Here is an 18561-nt window from a genome sequence, read left to right as displayed (position 1 = left end):
AGAGGCCTATCGAAATTAGACGATAACTGATAACAACATATTATTAATAACATCAATGTTATTACTTGTTCAATACAATTAATTATTAAATGATTGATATTACATTTAAATAAGAATGAACTCAAATTTTTCGGTCCCACTCGAATGATGATTTTTCATGTGCCTCTCTGCTCACCGTTTCCCGTTCACCGGTTCGCGGGCCCCCTCAGCTCCCCCCCCCCCCCCGCATCGCGGGCCCTGCGGACCTTCTGTTACGCCACTGAATATAGTCTTGCATTGTCATTAGTAGGAGACACAGCTGGTTTAGTAGTTGTGAGTGACACTTCTGTATTGGAGGCTCATCTTCAAAACTCTCTAATTACCAATGGCTATTAGCTATGTAATATACCTTACTTTGTATGTTCAAGCTCTGGTTGTGTGACATATAGTGTTTATGGCCTCGAGATACATCAAAATGAAAAAAAATAAATTGGTTCCAAAGCTAAAAGTCTGACCATGAGATCTAAGGCTGTACCTTATTCCCTTTAAGGAAAATGTGTTGTGTGGTTGTTTGTTGTTTATAAGGAATTGTTGTTGTTTGTCTGTGTCCTAGTGGTTAGCGTATATTGGAGTTGGTGAAAAACTCTGCTTATGAAATTAATATCATTGAAGTGATTATTTAAAATTTTTGCTATTGGCCTTGGTGAAATTTGGAGTTTCACAAAGCTTATTCAACAGTGTAGGAACTTAATTTCTTGACAAATATTAATTTTTAATTCATTATGGTAAAGAACCTGGTAGTGAAAGGATGTCCTTGTTGAGGTGGTAGTATCTGTGGGACACAGAACAAGCGACGTTAGCTTCAGCTTGACACGTACGACTGCGTTGGTTGAACTTGGTGGTTGGTCCACACCAGAAGTGGCTCTTTAGTAACCTGAAAGAATACAGAATGATAGCAGTCTAACTGATAGAGACAGGAATGATGGTGGATTAAAGAAAACTTGTACTTGTCATTAAGTTGAAAAGACGCCTTTATACACATTAAAAAGGCTTTGGAATAAACAATTACTTGGTCAAGATCACTCAAGCAATTTTAAATTCTAAACTTATTATCTTGATTTGTTGATACGTTAAGACGATAATAACAGCTCTACAAGGGCTTTTACAAAAACCAATCAAAGTAGATAGTATGAATAACTTGAAAATTATTAGCGGCATTTAGTTTTTTTCAAACTGTTTGAATGTTGAAAGAATTTTAAACAAACAATATGTTTTAAACGCTAATAAAACATGATAAGCCTAACATGTTTACATTATTGGAATGTTACAATGTAAACACATTATTTTACAAAATCTGAGTAGTTCATATTTGTAATTGTTAAGAATACGCAATCCCCACAAATGGCAGCCGTTTTGCCATTTTCAAACTTTCAAACCTTACCCTCACTTTAATGCTCTTAACACTAGGGCTAGAACTATGAAAGAATAAAGAATTATTTAATCTTACGGTCCATTAATAGCTCCTTGGGAGCAAATGAAGTAGCCGTAGCATTCAGCCTCCACATCAGCGTAGTAGCCTCCCTTGATTTTATCATCGCAGTTGAATGTTGTCCCTGGTTTGAGGTTGAACGGATACGTTGTAGAGACTTCAACCTCATCATCTAATGTTTCTTTCTCTGCTCCCTTAAAACATTGCGGGCCTTCACAAAAGTGATACTTTGTACCTTGCTTCCTCCTACCTGCTGACGGTGAACCAAGAGTCTTATCACTAATTGGTGAAGAATCACTCAACGGATGTCTTGAAAATTGTTCTTCAGTGTGACTTGGCTCATGCGTTTCTGGCAAAGAATCTGATGGCTGAAGACGTTGATTTGGTTGTCTTCTTTGAGGAATATTCGCTGGTCTGGAATTTTGCAAAAATTCTGGAGGATAGTTTTGCTCTTGTTGAATTGCCAACTGTGCAGGTGCTTCAGGACGTGACGGTTGTCTTCTTTGAGTAATATTTGCTGAAGGTCTTGAATTTTGCAGTTCATGAGGGTAGTTCTGCTCCTCAAGTTCAATTGGCAACCGTGCAGGTGCTTGAGGACGTGAAGGTTTTCTCCTTGGAGGAACAATAAAAGTATGTGACTCTTTTTGGGCATTAATTTCTTCTTCTTCTTCTACAGGTAGTACAGGTCGAACTGGTACTGTACGTGAGGTAGGCAGTCTTCTTTGTGTGGGCCTCTGATGAATTGGCTGAGTCCCAGTTTCTTCAGATTGTTCTACAAACTGAGGCCTTTTCCTTACTACTGTTCGACTTCTTTGTTGATTTTCGCGAGTGTGGCTTTCTCTACCTCTTACTACTGGACGCACTCTAGGGCTGTCATACGAGCCGCTAACCGAGCCTCCCTCAGAACTTTTGTAAGAGGGACTTGATTGTGTCTGCCTTTTACTCCTTTTTAACTTTGGAATGACTTTTTTCAAATACTTTTTCCACATTGCCATTTCACTCCTTTTCCTTTTGTCGCCCTTAAAATTTTCTCTCTTAACCCTCTTAAATCTATGGTGGATTGAACTATTTAAGCTATTGACTTGTACGTCTTTTAATAGCTTATTAGAGTGTTCCTGATCTTCCAAACCCTTAATAATACTATCCCGGATGGACTTGAATTCACTTGGGAAGTGAACTAATAGTAAAATATTACTTGTGGAATTTTCTGACTCGGTTGAACTAGAAATAGTTTTGACCAAGTACAAAAAATCTTTGTTTTCTTTTGGTAGTACAATCTCCCATTCGTCCCCGGATTTGTAATCACTAACACTGCTTTTATGATTGTTATTCGCACAGTAATTCAACAGTAAATCACTAGAATTAACTTTACTATTGCAATATTCGCCTAAAATAGCATGTAACACGTCTTCACTATTCAACTTGAACATACTATTTAACAGTTTGCCCTTTAGTTTTCTTAAATATGTATAGTCTACCGTAGTCACTGAGTTTTCTTTATCTACATCATTCACTATGTTTCTTTTACTCCTAGAAATTTTTGGCACATCTTTATAGAACGGATCTGAGCGTACATCTCCTTCCTTGTAGTCGTCGTAAGACTGAGGACCTGTCACGTAATGTTCAGTATCACTAGAATTGGAGGTCTGAAACAAAGAGTCAACGTATCCTGAGCCTGTTGGATTTTTCTTGAATTGCTGTATGGCACTTTGGAGAGGTTTCCCTGTTTTCACACTTGAAGAAGACGTAGTACTCGTGGCTGTGATGATGGCGATTTCAGGAGTCGTTACACTTCTGTACGAGGGAACGTTGAAAGGCTTACTAGACGAAGAAGATACTTCTCTTACAAAGCTACCGTGATTAGAAGATTCACTCACTTTAGCCTGACTGGCACTCTGTACTTGGTTGACCTTTAGCTGATGAAGCAAATAAGGTGTAATAGTCGAAGAATGAGGTTTTTCGTCGTAATAATCATCTTCATAGTCACCAAAATCGTACTGCTTTGGTGCTTCAGTCTGGGGTTGAGACGACGGTTGAGATTCATGATCGGAATACTGATCTTGATAATTTGGTTCATGGAAATGTGTAACTTGACTGTTGATGTGGAATGAGTGCCTGAAAGGTAAATTACCAAATCGCTCAGAAGTGGTGTGAAGTTTGGGGAATGTTGGAGGATGAGTGACTGGAGGTTTAGGTGGTTGATATTGGGGTTTAGGCTGACTTTGAAACTGAGTTTTAGGAGGACTTTGATAAAGAGTTTTAGGTGGGTTCTGAAACTGTGGTTTGAGTGGAGTAAACTGTGGCTTTTGAGGATTTTGGAACTGTGTTTCAGGCGGATTTTGGAACTGAGGCTTTGAAGAACTCTGCGGAACGTATTGTGTCTGTGTCTTGGAAGGGAAAGGTGTTGGCACTCTCGAAGAAAAAGTTTGACCATTCTTGATTTCAAATGTTTGTGCTTCTTGTGTAGCCTTTTCTCTATTTAGTGATTCGACAAATCCTGTGATCTTTGGAGGATTGATTTTATCCTTGCTGTTTGCGTGCTGCTGAAGACTCTGAGTGAATGCGTTGTGCAGAGCGAGCAATGCTGCGATGGTCTCTGGTGAGCTGGAGGGGAACTGGAGGATCTGCGGTGTTGGAGTTGTGCTGGGGAAGCTCGTAGAAGTCACAGGTCTCCGGGATGTTGTGGAGGATGACGAAGGCTGAGTTGTAGTTTCCTCCTCCTTCTCAACACTTGACACTTGGGCTTGTTCAGTGGGAGTCTTCACTAGACCCTCTGGTTTCTCTGTTTTACACTCTTCCTCCTCCTCTTCTTCACAGAGAGTTTCTGGAACATCCTCACTCTCCGGTTGTATCCTACAAATCAAATTAAATTGTTTAATATGAGACTTATACTTTCTGTTATTTACTCATAATAACAGTTAGTGTATGAAACCAAATTGATACATTGTAAAATTGCCTTTAATTTAGATTTAAAAATTAGTATCCTCACAGTTCCTTATCTGAATGGTAAACAGATTCATTGTGACTATGGCACTGTGAGCCTCTCTAATACAAGGCCCTGGCGAGAAAAAATTGAAAAAAACATAGTTTTGACCGGCCCACCAAAACAGGCGTTGCACTAATTTGTATGGATTGTCTGTACCATGTTAAAGTTTACACGTTTGTTATTACTGTCATTACCATGGCAATAGGTTGGCGAGTGTGGCATTGCCACATATTGTTCACCATGGCGTTGTGTTAGAGGAGGGTAAGCACAGAGAAGGAGTGATTGTATTATTATTATTGTCATTATCATTATGAGATTTAGAATGCTCAACACTGATCTGTCAACTGGAGTTTTCTCTCCCCCTTCCTTTTCGTGAACGGTAGCTACAAAAATTAACTATTGAAAGCAAATATTTTTTTTATCAAAATGTTTACCCAAAGCCAGCAGGGTTGTTTCCATAGAGCTCGAGGTTTAGGTCGTAGAAGCTCTCGGATTTGCTACAGTCAACTTCGTCCAGCCTCTCGCAGACTCTAGTCTCCTGGTCAAACACTGTACCGTTGAGACAAAGGAACTTGATGTCCGTCACTTCACCTGCAACACCAGCTGTTCAACCTCAACTACTTTGTGTTGTGAGAGAGAAAAGGAGAAAAGTATGGCCAATCAATAGTAACAAACAGAATAACAATATGTAATACTCTAGATCGTTTGTGTTGCAAAGAAACCGTTCAGTCAGTGAAAAAGTCGATTGTTATTATTGATTAGTTATGGTTACAGTATCAAGTTTAAAAAAATGTCGCTGGGGTTTCAAATTAGTAATCATAGCAAACTCCAGTATTAAAACTATTTTAGTTTAAAAACTACCACCAGCATCACTAAAATAGCTTATCTATATCTATATACAAAAATCTCAGTTTTTTCATGACATGTACAGTAGTAGTCAACCCAGCGTTTGAATCAAGGGAGTATCAATAAAGGCACTTAAGTTTTATCAATGAAAACACTGTAGCCCTTGTATGAACTGTATGGTTGTAGCGGTTAACAGTTAGGTCAGACCGATAACAGCATAGTTCTGAGCATTTCAGCAAACGATCCAGTTACAATGACAATCATATATATGGATGGGAACAAATGTTTATTGACAAAAGAACTAAGTTACCTTTTTGACCGATGGTACAAACATGAAACATCTGACATCCTGTCTCCGTGTCCGCGTAGTAACCACCAATCACCTTCCCTTCACAAGAGAAATTGGTCTCTGGCAAGTTGTCAAAGTCCAGAAACTGAAAAAATCCAAATTTGTTGGTTAGACAGAATTTGTTGGATATTCATGCATCAGCCAAAACTACTTATTGTCCGACTAGAGTTGTAAGGTTAAATGTCGTGTTTTCAGCTGCTTCATGGACAGTCTGGGTTGTTGGTGATTTCATCCTTTTTCACCATTTATATTTTATTTGAAATGTTTCCTTGTTTTTTTTTATTAATTTTTTTTTTTTTAGCATGCACTATTGAGCTCTATGGAAATGCCCTTCCTGGGTAGTGTGCATTTTAATTGAGCTATGGATGGGATGGAAAAGAATCTTCAGGATAAGTTGTGCTGTTGTTGTAAAACACTTTTCAACACTGTAAGGACAGCTTATTGCATTTGAGTGAAAATTTAAAAACGTACGTTTTCATGTCCCTAGCCTTTTACTTTGTAGATACTGGATTCGTAGTTTATTATTATGTGTTTTAATATTTTTTGGTACGGGGGCAACATGTTACACACATTTATTTGGTTTGAAATAGGTTCTAGGTATTTTTTTCGTATTTTTAAAGTCTCGAAATTCACGACCATGGCGTGTCCCTAGGGTCACATTTTCCAACTTTCACGCTGTTTTTAGACTAATTATTCATGCCGAAATATATAAAGCCATATTTTTATGTCATCAATGGTTATTAAACTTACAAAAAAGGAGCATATTATAATTTTATTGTCATTGCAGACTGACTACCATGACAAAATAAGTCTGTCCCTCGATTTGGCGTCACGACCATTTGGGAAAAATTTTCAACTTTGGATCACGACAGTGGCAAGCCTGGCGTCGATGGAGTCAGTTGGTTTTAGAGACTAGTTCAGGGTGTACGTCAGGATTGTAGTGCCGGTCGTTTTGAGTTGAAAGGAGGAGTTACAAGATTAATAAAGGAAAGATTGTGTTTTTTGTAATTTTGGTGTGTCCATGACCGTAAGTAGTCATTCGATGAAGTAGACATGGTGTTAATTTTTGTTTATAAGATATTTCAATTGCTAGATCAACCTAGAAGTCCACTTTGTATCCTCGAACATGAGGTGCAGGGCTACCACCAGAACAGAGCCAAATAACACGTAATTTCACGACCAAAGTTTCACGACCATCGTGGTTTTTTTCACGACCAATCCAGCCTTATGGATTATAGTGTGTTTGGTCGTGACAATAACTTTAATATAATTGTAAATTGAACAGTTTAGTTCAATTGAAACACATAGTTTTATTATAACTAACAGTATAATTGAAGGATTGTTTAGAAAGATTTAGATTATTCCAGACAATTCACGACCGTACCGCTTGTCCCTGACCATCACGTTTATGATTTCTATCATAAAAATTTCAAAAATTAAAATATCGTCATATTTCAATGTTTTATACACAAAAGAAGCACACCTCTATACAAACATAACGATTTTTTGGATGTCAGGTAAGTTTTTTCGGAGTTATACAAACTTAAAAAGATTTTATTGGCTTTTTTCTATTTTTTGAGTTTTTTTAAAGTTTTTTCTAGAAAGACCAAATATACCAAAAGCTCAGTGACCTTTTTATTGTATAATGGTCATAAAAGTAAACTAGTTTATAGCAAAACATAGTTATGAAAATAATATTAACTATTTTTAATATTCATTTAAACGTCTGTTATGGTCGTGACAGGATTTTGTGTTTTTCTACTAAAGATGCTCTTTAAAAAGAAAACTACCAAAGATATTGCATTACCATGGAGATTTTATGAAACTTAAAATGTTAATGAAATAAAAAAAATAATAAAAGTTTTGAAAAAAGGGGAAAAAATTTGCAAAGTGCTTTTCCTGAAAACGTACGTTTTTAAATTTTCACTCATTTTCTATACATTTTTTTGTCCTCATCATCTATCAAACAAATTATTTAGGTAACTTAGTGTTGGCTTACCCCAGGTTCAGTTGCAATGGAAAGTCCATGGTGGTACCAGTTCAAGAGTAGTCCAATACAAGCTGAAACAAAAATATGTACCAGTCAGAAGAGAACTTGTAGCCATCAAACTAACACTTAAAGGTTAACACATTTGCAATAGCCATAAATTTATAAATTATGTTGAGCCGATTGATTTTTAAATTGTTTAGTTAGATCATTGACTTTAGACACTGCATTAATAAATAAGCTTGCTTTGATGCAAAAATTATCATATTTAACATTTAACGGTCATAATCATACCTTAAATAGTGGGGTGTTATCTATGAGTCACTGTGGATATTTATCGGCATGCACTGTGGATGAGATACTCCCTGGTGTGGATTAACGTCCGCACGAGTGAGTACTACGGCTATCCGCAGTACTATCCTGATAATTAGACCAATTCGTATATACCAAGGAAAATGTGGTTCGGATTCCACTATAAACTGTAGGTCCCTTACTGTAGTTGCCATTAGCTGTATGGGCTATTAATTAACAGCTGTGTCTAAGGAATGTCGGCCTTAGTCACTAACAAGACTACAAGATCGCGCCACTCATCCTACACTCATCTCCATTCATACTTGGCTTAAAATACCTACTATGTATGGTCGCCATTCATTGAACAGTATTGAACAGTATTGTAATTAATTAAGTATAAAGTAGAAGTAGAACTAAGATCTCATTTTCCCTCAGCTTAAAAAAAGAATATTTTAAAAACTGTTTTGAAGTATTATTTTTAGTTTTTTTGTTCAACCATTACCACATTATTGGAGAGTACTGTATAAAATAATAGAGTACTGTACATAGTCAATATGGTTCTACTTCTAAAAGGCACAGTCAATATTAAAAACCTCTACTCTTGATTGTTGAGTTTGAAGCTGCAATTTCAATAGCATTAAGATAAGATGGTGGAGATCTTATAAAAAATTTAAATTTTTACAGGTTACTTGATTAGTTAAAAATACATTATTGTTTTCACAAGATCTACAATATAATCTTTTCAGCAGAGTTCAACATTGTCACAGCTCAATGTCTTTCCATTCCTATTTCGCCACAAACTCTGAACGTTGTTGTTTATAGAGTAATTTAATACTTTCTCTGAACTCTTGCATTCCGAGAGCTCAGAATTCTTTTGCTTCGCTCTCTGTCTACATCTTTTTGCAGCCTGACTACAAACTACTCAGCTGGAAATTGTGGAATACAGATGACTTAAGAAAATTTATTCAACAAGATGTTATTTTGCACTAGCACGAAACTGTGTAGTAGTTTATTATTTGTTTTGTTTTTCTATATTAGTCATTAAATGTTCATAACTTTTAGTGCTTTAATGTGGGGGATTGTGGGCTCTCTTGTATACTGGGATACAAATTACAAATGAGTGGTTAAAGTACATTAATCAAGATATGAGCAAATTATAAGAGGCTTTGACTATTGATACAACAACATTCCTTTCCCATGTTAAAGTTGCCTTAGTTTATGTGAGCCAGCACAGATTGTGCTATCTAAATCACTAATTTATTACATGGATGGTTTTACCAGGTATGGAATAATGGAATAAACTATTGTGAATCACAATCAATTAACAACAGTTTGGGGTGAGTACTTTCACTGTTTGAGTTGCCTCATTCGACACCTAGAAGCCCTATGATAGCAACTGTTTCCAACTGTTATTACCCATCAACTTAGCTTAGTCAGCAACAAAAGATAAGGTAGAAAATATAATTTTAGACAATAGTAGCCTACATTCTGTGACTAGTAGTTCACCCAATTAAGTTCTTTTCTAGTAAAATTAAAAAAAAATTGCGACACCAAATTGGGATGTACAAGGTTATTCTAAATGATGGACCCATTTTTAATGCTTATAATTGTTGTACTATTAAACTTACCGCTATAAAATACACATCAAACGAAAAAGCAACTCAAAGAGTTTATGCCTTCCCTCATTTAACAATATCGATCCAACAGAACTGTAGATTTAATTGTACAAAGTTAAAAAGTAATCTCCCACTTTTTTTACCACTAGAAATTTGGAGGTTACTTGACGTTTTTGCAAAAAACTTTTAAATGGTGAGGAAATCGACCAAAGTGGAAGGTAATATTCCGAAAGAGAATAAAATTTCCTACAATCTACTATTACGCATATCTTGAAAATACTCAATAAATGTAGCCTAAATTTGGCTTAAAATAAAAAAGTGTAAAATTTAATGTTTGCTATGTTTATTGTCTACAATTGAAGACGGGGATTTTCAATTTTTTTTTCATTTTGAGGCAATTTTTGGTACCTTTCTTGAGTATTTTCAAAAAATGCTTAACAGTAGATTGTAGGAAATTTTATTCTCTTTCGGAATAATACCTTCCACTTTGGTCGATTTCCTCACCATTTAAAAGTTATTTGCAAAAACGTCAAGTAACCTCCAAATTTCTAGTGGTAAAAATAGTTGGAGATTACTTTTTAACTTTGTATTATTAAACCTACAGTTCTGTTGGATCATATTGTTAAATGATGTGTCTTTGGAAGGCATAAACTCTTGCTTTTTTGTTTGATGTGTATTTTATAGCGGTAAGTTTAATAGTAAAAAAATTATAAAGCATTAAAAATGGGTCCATCATTTAGAATAATCCTGTATACTTCCAGCATCCAGTTATCAATGATCCGAGGCATTTCAACCAAATCTTTGAGGAGTTGGACCACTTTTTCTGCAGTGCGTAGTTTATCACAAAATACCAAAATAGTCAATGAGTTAAAACATTGTCACTGCAGAGTTGATCTAACCATGGTTTATAGACTACCTTATATTTTTATCATCCTTATAAATCAGCTCAAAATAATCAAGCGACCTATAAAACTCTAAAATTATATTTTCTATCTTATCTTTGCTGACTGAGTTATCAGTTAAGTAGCTCTGATGTTTGTTGACCTTTGATTGTTAACAAGGTGATTTAATTAACTTGTCCCTTACAAATAAGAAGAAAAGAGCATGTTGTTAAAGCTACCTTAAAAGAAAAAGAGCAGTTGAACTTTTAAGTACTCCACCATGAAAAACACTGAAAACAGACTTCATATTTTGCAACAGAGGAGCACCGCAGCTAATGAAAGAAAAATTAAACTAAAACAATCAGCCATTTTAAACAGGCCATTCGCTGGCTGCGGTTCTTTGGAACATCAGCTGACTGAAGAGTGAAGATGAGAGTACAGTTCACAAGCGGCCTTCACATTATCACACACCGGTTACCGGTTCACATTGATCCCCCAGGCGCGGCTCCCGCAGCATCGGTTGCTATTTCGGTCAGTGACAGTGTCTCGACGGCGATAACCTGATCACTTCGTCAACCGGTTCCTTACATTTTGGACCAATAAAAATCAACAAAGGTCAGTTGCTGACGGCTGGAGCAATCTGTTGATCAGTGAAAATCCGCGGTTTTCAAATGGCGGATAAATATCAAAAGATATTTACCAAGCTATCTATAAACCTTTGAACGTAGATTGTGTTGTAATTTGCGTTAGGAGGGAGTCCCGTTATGTGTTGAAAACCCAAAACCATTGTATATTTATCCATAAATAAATCCCAAAATACCCATGAACTTTTGAGAAAACTAAAAGCCACACCCCCATTTAAACCATAAAATGTTCGTCATGACGAGGAACCTTGTGCAAAACTATCCATTATTTCATAAATTGCCCTTTACGGTCGTAATTCCTTTCTTAAGGGAACTTTCCATATACCATGTTAAAATTACCTCAGCTGTACTTATTTGTACGATTATTTCAATTTATTACAATGTTATTACCTTATTATAATCAGATGTGATTATTTGTTTTTATTACTGTATTCAGTTTTTTCTATTTCGGATTAACTTAACCAATCAAAGGTTTTATTAATACTCGTGAAGTCAAACTGGGTGAAGCCCGTGGGTAACAGCTATTTTAGTATAGCAATTGTTATGTTTATACTCAATGGTATAGCTAAGTTCTAAGTTTAATAGCTAATGTCACATGTTTCATGTTAGCTTTTCACAGAATATTGTCATTACTATATCATTATATTTTTTGTAGACGATTTAACTAAGTTCGTTTTTCTTTGCATCTTTGTCATGATTATATCTTTTGAGTTATGTTTAAGTTTTTGCTTGGATGAAATCTATGAGTGGATGCATTGTTTTGTGTGCCAACCATTAAACCATAAGAATTGGTATTTGGCGTATGAATGAAATAAAAAAAAATTAAACCAATGGTATTTTTTTATTATCTTGTAATTATTCGGTAGGAGATGACTGGCAAAGATGACACGGAAGTGGGGAATATTAATTTGAAAGACATTATCTGCCAGCGTCTAGACGAGTCGCCCTAGGCTCCAGACCGATCCACTGATGTCATCTCCATTTAATACATTACCGTAACCTCGTTTGTACATTCTCTCTGATTCATCCTCGTCTTTCAACACCTCATTGGTGTTGTTTCGTTAACTAACATATAAAGTCAATTAAGCTAAGTGATTGCAATACACTATTGATTTATCACGAATAATAGACACCTTTTTGTCAATATAGGAAATAAATACACCTCAACCCGAGTAAATATATTTCGGTTAAGGGCTTAACAAACACACGTTAGTCAAAAACCTTATGAATAGGAAAATAAGTATTTATTCAAAAACCGCACTGCAAATTTCCGCAATTTGTTCCACTTTTGTTTAAAAGTAGCTCAGTACAAATGCACGCCATGTTGATGTGCTTGGTAGCCTACATGTTGTACAGTATTCAGTAATGTACCAAAGTAACAAGATTTAACACGGTGTTTCAAGAGAATGACTCTGGATCAGGAAACAGAGAACTAAAGGTTAATGATGAGCGAAGAGGGTGTAATTGTGTTGTTACGCAACATGGACCTACAACGACGACTCTAGCGGCTAGCGGCAGAAGGAAAGGATCAACTAAATCTGCGTCTTATGTTGATGATAAGCTAAATCATCGTAGATACAACATAAATTAGTAATTATGTCCAATCCTATGCCTACTGCCAACCCCTTTTTCTTGGCCGGTGAAATATATTTCCATATGACTGCTACAGACTTACAAAAGCACGATCAAAAGGTGTATAGCATGATCTTATCCGTTCCTCAGCCACCCATTCATAATTACATCACGGGGAATGTTGTAAGGAGTCTAGAAACCACCCTTTCGGCTTCCAAACTTTTAAGAAAACTGAATGTTGTTTCAAAATTATGTGTTATTCCTCTCTTTCTCGAAGTGTCTTGAGTAAAAGTAGGGTATGATAAAAACATCTTAACAAGTGACCTACTTAACTAAGGAATTTAGTCTGTACTGTATAGGGGATTCAGCACACACACTGACATCAGCTACGAAAATGCTACTAGTGGGTTTGAAGGTCGAGTAGCTGATAGCAAACCAATATCAAGTGGTGGTGGAGGTTGCGCAGTGAAGAGTGTTTCACAAGTATTACGCAACTTGACTCTAGTCCACTTGCACTGAATATAATTATTGTAACTGGACTGGACTGGACTCAGCTTCCTAGCCGCAAGCCGCGCCCCCGCAACGGTCCTTCTGAGTGGCCTAGTTACTTACAACATAACAAACAACAACAAAAAACACGTGTTACATGTATGAGGTCATTCCGTTTGTGTACTATTTTTGTAAGGTGTATAATAGAACTTCTGGAATGCTTATGGTTACATAGCAATTATTCTTTTTTACATTTATTTTTCTTTGATTCGAGTCAATTAAATCATAAGTAAAAACGCTATAAATGTGTCATAAACTGTGTAAAATGTCTACAATACCACTAATTACAGAAAACAGCTTATTTTGATAGAGGTTTTGTAATTTTGAAATGGGATTTCGCAATTAAATGTTTAATTATAACAATCCTTTTAAAGACTTCTTGATACGTGGAAACCAAAGCAAAATTATTAATATTACATATAATAGTACTATACTAATTGGGGAGGGAGCTGGACTGGCTGATGACCAGTTGCACCGATGGCCAAACGAATTTGCAAGGGTCGACAAAGTCCTCCCTCCCATGAGTGCCCACTGCCCAGTTGCACCGGCGGCGGTCAACAATCTGGCACGCTTGGATGCTTCTTCCCCTCCTCAAACGATTTTATATACCTATCCCCTCTTTTACGTCCCATCGTATATATAGCCTGCGCTTAATATTTACCATACATAGGGAACTAGCACCTAACCTAACCTAACCTAACTTTACCTTACCTTACAACATTTCAATGGGAGGGGAAGGCATCAGGGATCTTTGACCGCCAAAGCAACAGGGCATCACCCTAAAATGACCATCGGCGCAACTGGGCAACTGCCGCTGGACTAGTAGTTGAGAGCGGGACTTCGGTCCCTGAGGCCCCGGGTTAAAATCCCACCAAATCACCAATGGATTTTATCTAAATGATTAATGCACAGCCTCTAGGTCTAGCCTTAAGTGATGTGAACAATAATCCCAGGTTAATTAATCTATAATGATCATATTTGCATGATTTGATTTCAGAATCAGACTTATAAGAGATATAGATAAAATTACCATAAGAAAACAGATAGAAGCAGATAAATCAAGAGCAATAATTGGTATTCCAAGACACCCCGTAACTTCTAGCCGGATTGAATCAGCTCCCACAACCCACCCAAACCCTGCCTCAGTAAGTTTGATCACGTCCACAGCCACCACTTAACCAAATACTGACCATTAGTCAAATAACGAACATAAACAAACGATAAATCGACTGTTGCTTCGCCTACGATATCGGTATCGCTTCCTTATCGATGCAACAGTAACAGCTGAACAATGTAACCGGTTTCCACTTGAGTAACAATGGACAAACGTGCAAATGCTGCACCGACGACGCCTTATGTTTATGTATACACCTTTCGCCTTGTTTCGCATAGATTGCAAAGGTGTTATGTTATTGTTATTGGAGATCACCTGTTATTCCCAAAAGGGTTATGTTTACTACTGAACGAACCATTATTATTAACATAATCAGAAGAAATATTTATGACAGATATTTAGTAAACTATGAGTTAATAAAATCCTCTTTAAACCACGTGCCCTCATTCTATTGTTGAGCATAACAACAGTATATTGAAATGCAAGTGTTGGATAAAGTTAGGTAGAGTCAGACCAACTTCAATTTTGACTTTATTTAAGTACTTACATTTATGATAATCTGAGGCTCAATAGATTTGTTGTGTTGAACGAGACGTTTCAATCTGTGCATGAATTTTTAACAGTCATTTAAAAAAGGGATGGGAATAAGGCAAACAACATTTTCTAGAGTTTATAATCACCCTGGTTTTAAATATCAATTCACTATTTAAAAGGCCAAGATACAATAATGAACTGAATAAAAACTGAAATTCTGTTTTTGGTAATGTAAATGAATAAAAATATCACAGTTAAATATTTTCCATTTACACATTGTGTTAACTTACATCTCTACACACACAACAAAACGGATTTTAACATGAGCGAGAGCCTTGAAAAACACAAAGAAGTATTGTGGGAAGATCTTGATGCCTAATGTCTGATGTCTGATGGTAAAGGTCAACCTGGGGCTGAACGGGACTTGAACACAGAGTTGCCAACTTTCCCAACAAAAATGACCTTGACATCTTCATAGTCCGTTTTCACTTTGACCTTCAACTCAGCTGATTTATGGCGACGAGAATAAACTTTAAAAAGAAAGAGTTTATGATTTCCCTTGTTGACGGATAGAAATCGGTAAAAGTTCGATTGAAAATCATACCGGTAGACACAGCTATAAATAATGGTTTGATTGGATTAAACGTGTACGTTAATGTTATATACCATACTTTCCGGGTCCACGCTAAATAGTACCATGTCAGAAAAAGTTAGATTGCAATAGAAATTACTGCACGTTGACTAACACGAAAAATGTATTGTGACATTGCATGAATCCAAATTTAATCAGAAGCAAATACTGTTTTATATCAAGACAAGAATATTGAATTTGTACAACATTGTGACAAAATACAAAACTCTAATGGTTATTATTTAGAAATTAATTAAAACCAATGTCAATTTATGCGATTCCTTGATAGAGGGATGCATAATAACAGTATTAAATGTTAAATTAATTTGTCTATATTTAAAGTACTGTATTCAATTGAATCAACTATACCTAGTATATGTTGGTATCACATTAGTTAGTTAAATTAAGTTTTGAACGTAAGTTCAAAGATTTAGTTGTTTACATAATGATCATATATCTTATGTCTAAGTTTGTGTGAAGTGTAGCTATGGCGATAAATATTACGTAGTTTGTATATTTTACACTTAGCTGTATACTTTATTCTATTGAGATTCATTGTGTACTTACTCATGTACTCATGTAGAAATCGTGTTTACACATGGTTTTGCTTTTAGATAATATAGTATTTATTATTGATATCAGATTTTCTAGGTTATCCTTAACTAAAATGTTTATGCAAAGAGCAATAATATTATGACAAACAGACAATGGACATCACGAATACTTATTTTAGGCATATCTGAATTCAAAGTCTGCTTCAGGTAAAGTAATTCGATAAGAATCGTAAATTACTATAGTCAATGGGTTTATTTTTTTAAAATTTATTTATTTACTGATAAAAATTTCATTTCACAATGACTAAACTGGTTATTTCATTAATTGCAGGTAACAAATTGCAGACACGAGGCAGCAAAGTAGTTAAATAACAAACACGAAGGAAGAACTAATAAGGACTACTGCTTCTGCAAAAGACTCAACAAACACAATTCTGTAATACTTACTTATCGTTAGTGGGTTTGTAAAATGTATTTACGAATTTATTTACTAACGGTAACTTTTTTTACAATGACTAACATGATTTCATTCATTGCAGGTAACATGATACACACATGGCAATAAAGTAAAGACTTGAGGTAACACAGTACAGTCATAAAGAAGAAACAGGAATAAATAAGGACTACTTCTGCAAGAATATTCAACAAACATCTATGAACATGGAAAACTACGAACGTATTCACAATATATTGGAAAACAACTCTTCTGGCATATAGTAAAACCTTTAAAAATATCTACTTGACCAACATATACAATTGGACTAGAGGTTTAACTAGTTCAATGACTGACCAGTCTTTTATTTGAAATACAGAACCCAAATAACGAGTTTGTAATGCATACTGAAACAATACTACTGAATCAAACATCACATCACCTGTGGGTCAGTACATTCACCTGAATGTATGCAATGCAACTGTAAATATGCGAAACGAAATCACAAAACAAAATCTACAAACCCATTAGGAGCACAACAAGCGTATTAAGGGAAGGACAACTTTCATTGCATCAATCAAGGATGGGTTTTAAACCACGCTCGTTACAGGACCAATGAGAGGATAAATCTTGAAAAAGGTCAGCTACAGACGTGACTTGGGCAGTGGGACCAACTTTCGCCTCAAAAGTATCTCTCTTCCCACCTTCCATAAAGATCTTAGATACAATTATAACATTCCCAAACATTTCTGACTCGAGAAATGATTGAACAAAGATATTATACCAACATGACATGCATGTAAAGCATAAACACCATAGAAAGAATAATAAAATTATAAAATACATGTTGTTGTAGAGTTTACAGGGATATTTAATTATTTATCTGTAAAATACACGATTCAAGACGTTTCGGTGTCTGATTTCAGTGATTACATACCCCAAAATGACGTCCATAGTGGAAATTTACAACTATTAAAAAATAACATTACATAAAAAAATTCTAGAAAGTATGTAGTAAATAGTTAATTTTGGTCATCGTTACATGTGGTATTTGAATAACTGTGAAAAAATTTATTTTGACTCGATTTAAATTCCTCTTTTGTAAATGTCTTGGTACTTCTGGAAAAGCTTTCAAGTGGTGCCGGGAATTGTGTTATTCTCGTACTGGTGAACAAATGCTTCGTGCATCTGAAAGTTACAACGTGTACCAAAATAGTTTATAGTTTATCTTATGCAAATAATTAGCTTCCTTCTCTATAACTAGTTCATACAGATAAAACTACTAATACAAGTATATTAGCTCATCTATGGCTGTACGTAACATGCGCGCGATGGGTGTGTTTTTGTTTTGACCGTTTCAACGCCCATATCATGTTTGCCCTCTGAATTATTGGGGTTAATCATGCCACGTGCTGTATTTATAATGAGGGTATACGTTTTTGAGATTTCGATTAAATTTTGTATTGTTTATAACGTTTACGCGTTTTACTTGTAATAAAATTTTCAGCCCATAAGAAGTAAACACGTTTATCGTGTTTTTTCAATTATACGTCTGTAACAACTGGTCTCTCATATATACGATGGAATGCTTAACAAACATTACGTAAGGTAGCTTATGTTACTAATTTGTACCCTAGCTTTACCTTAAAAAAAGTACCACGGGCTTAACAAAGATGAACCAGAGCGAAAAGCTTCTTCCGAACTTTCTTTTTTTATAAATGCGTGACTCGTATAGTTTTGTGAAGAAAGAGTTCAAACTTTATTACGGTTCCTATGTCGATATGTTAAAGAACATCTAATATCCCAATGTCATCACTTCCATTAGGCTATATTAATTTTAAGGCCATATTAATAGGAAGGGAAGAGTCATTTTTTTCTTATCTTCTGTTTTAGTTTCTCCCAGTACTTTTTTCTTGATCGGACCCGAGTTTTCTTCCTTCGTCTCAAAGTCTTACTGACTTTTATTTACCTTGATTTTTTCACGTCATGTGTTTGTCTTTAAATGCGTCGTGTTTTTCATTTTGTTTTTCCTCAATTGTAGTTTTAGTTTTTTTTTTATTTCTATAATCCATTTGTCATTGGTTTAACTATTCAATTATTTCTCTA

The 18561-nt window shown here is 35.5% G+C and overlaps 1 protein-coding gene across 3 annotated transcripts in view; it reads right to left on the bottom strand.

Moving 5' to 3' along the window:
* Positions 1-18561, bottom strand: part of LOC128994041 (uncharacterized) — a 78988-nt gene that overhangs the window by 3993 nt on the left and 56434 nt on the right. For 2 of the 3 annotated variants that reach the window (XM_054418249.1, XM_054418250.1), the window contains exons 3-7: positions 7649-7710; positions 5611-5734; positions 4889-5057; positions 1487-4321; positions 774-913 (exon numbers count right to left, since the gene is read on the bottom strand). In XM_054418249.1, the coding sequence (XP_054274224.1) occupies positions 774-913; positions 1487-4321; positions 4889-5057; positions 5611-5734; positions 7649-7710 (3330 nt within the window). The remainder of the gene's footprint in view (positions 1-773; positions 914-1486; positions 4322-4888; positions 5058-5610; positions 5735-7648; positions 7711-18561) is intronic. The other variant, XM_054418251.1, reaches the window with a different exon arrangement.

Source organism: Macrosteles quadrilineatus, unplaced genomic scaffold, assembly GCF_028750875.1.
Source record: "Macrosteles quadrilineatus isolate MER2022 unplaced genomic scaffold, UCM_ALF_1.0 Scaffold_5__1_contigs__length_97177068, whole genome shotgun sequence".
Lineage (NCBI taxonomy): Eukaryota > Metazoa > Arthropoda > Insecta > Hemiptera > Cicadellidae > Macrosteles > Macrosteles quadrilineatus.
This window is presented reverse-complemented; position numbering and strand designations above follow the sequence as displayed.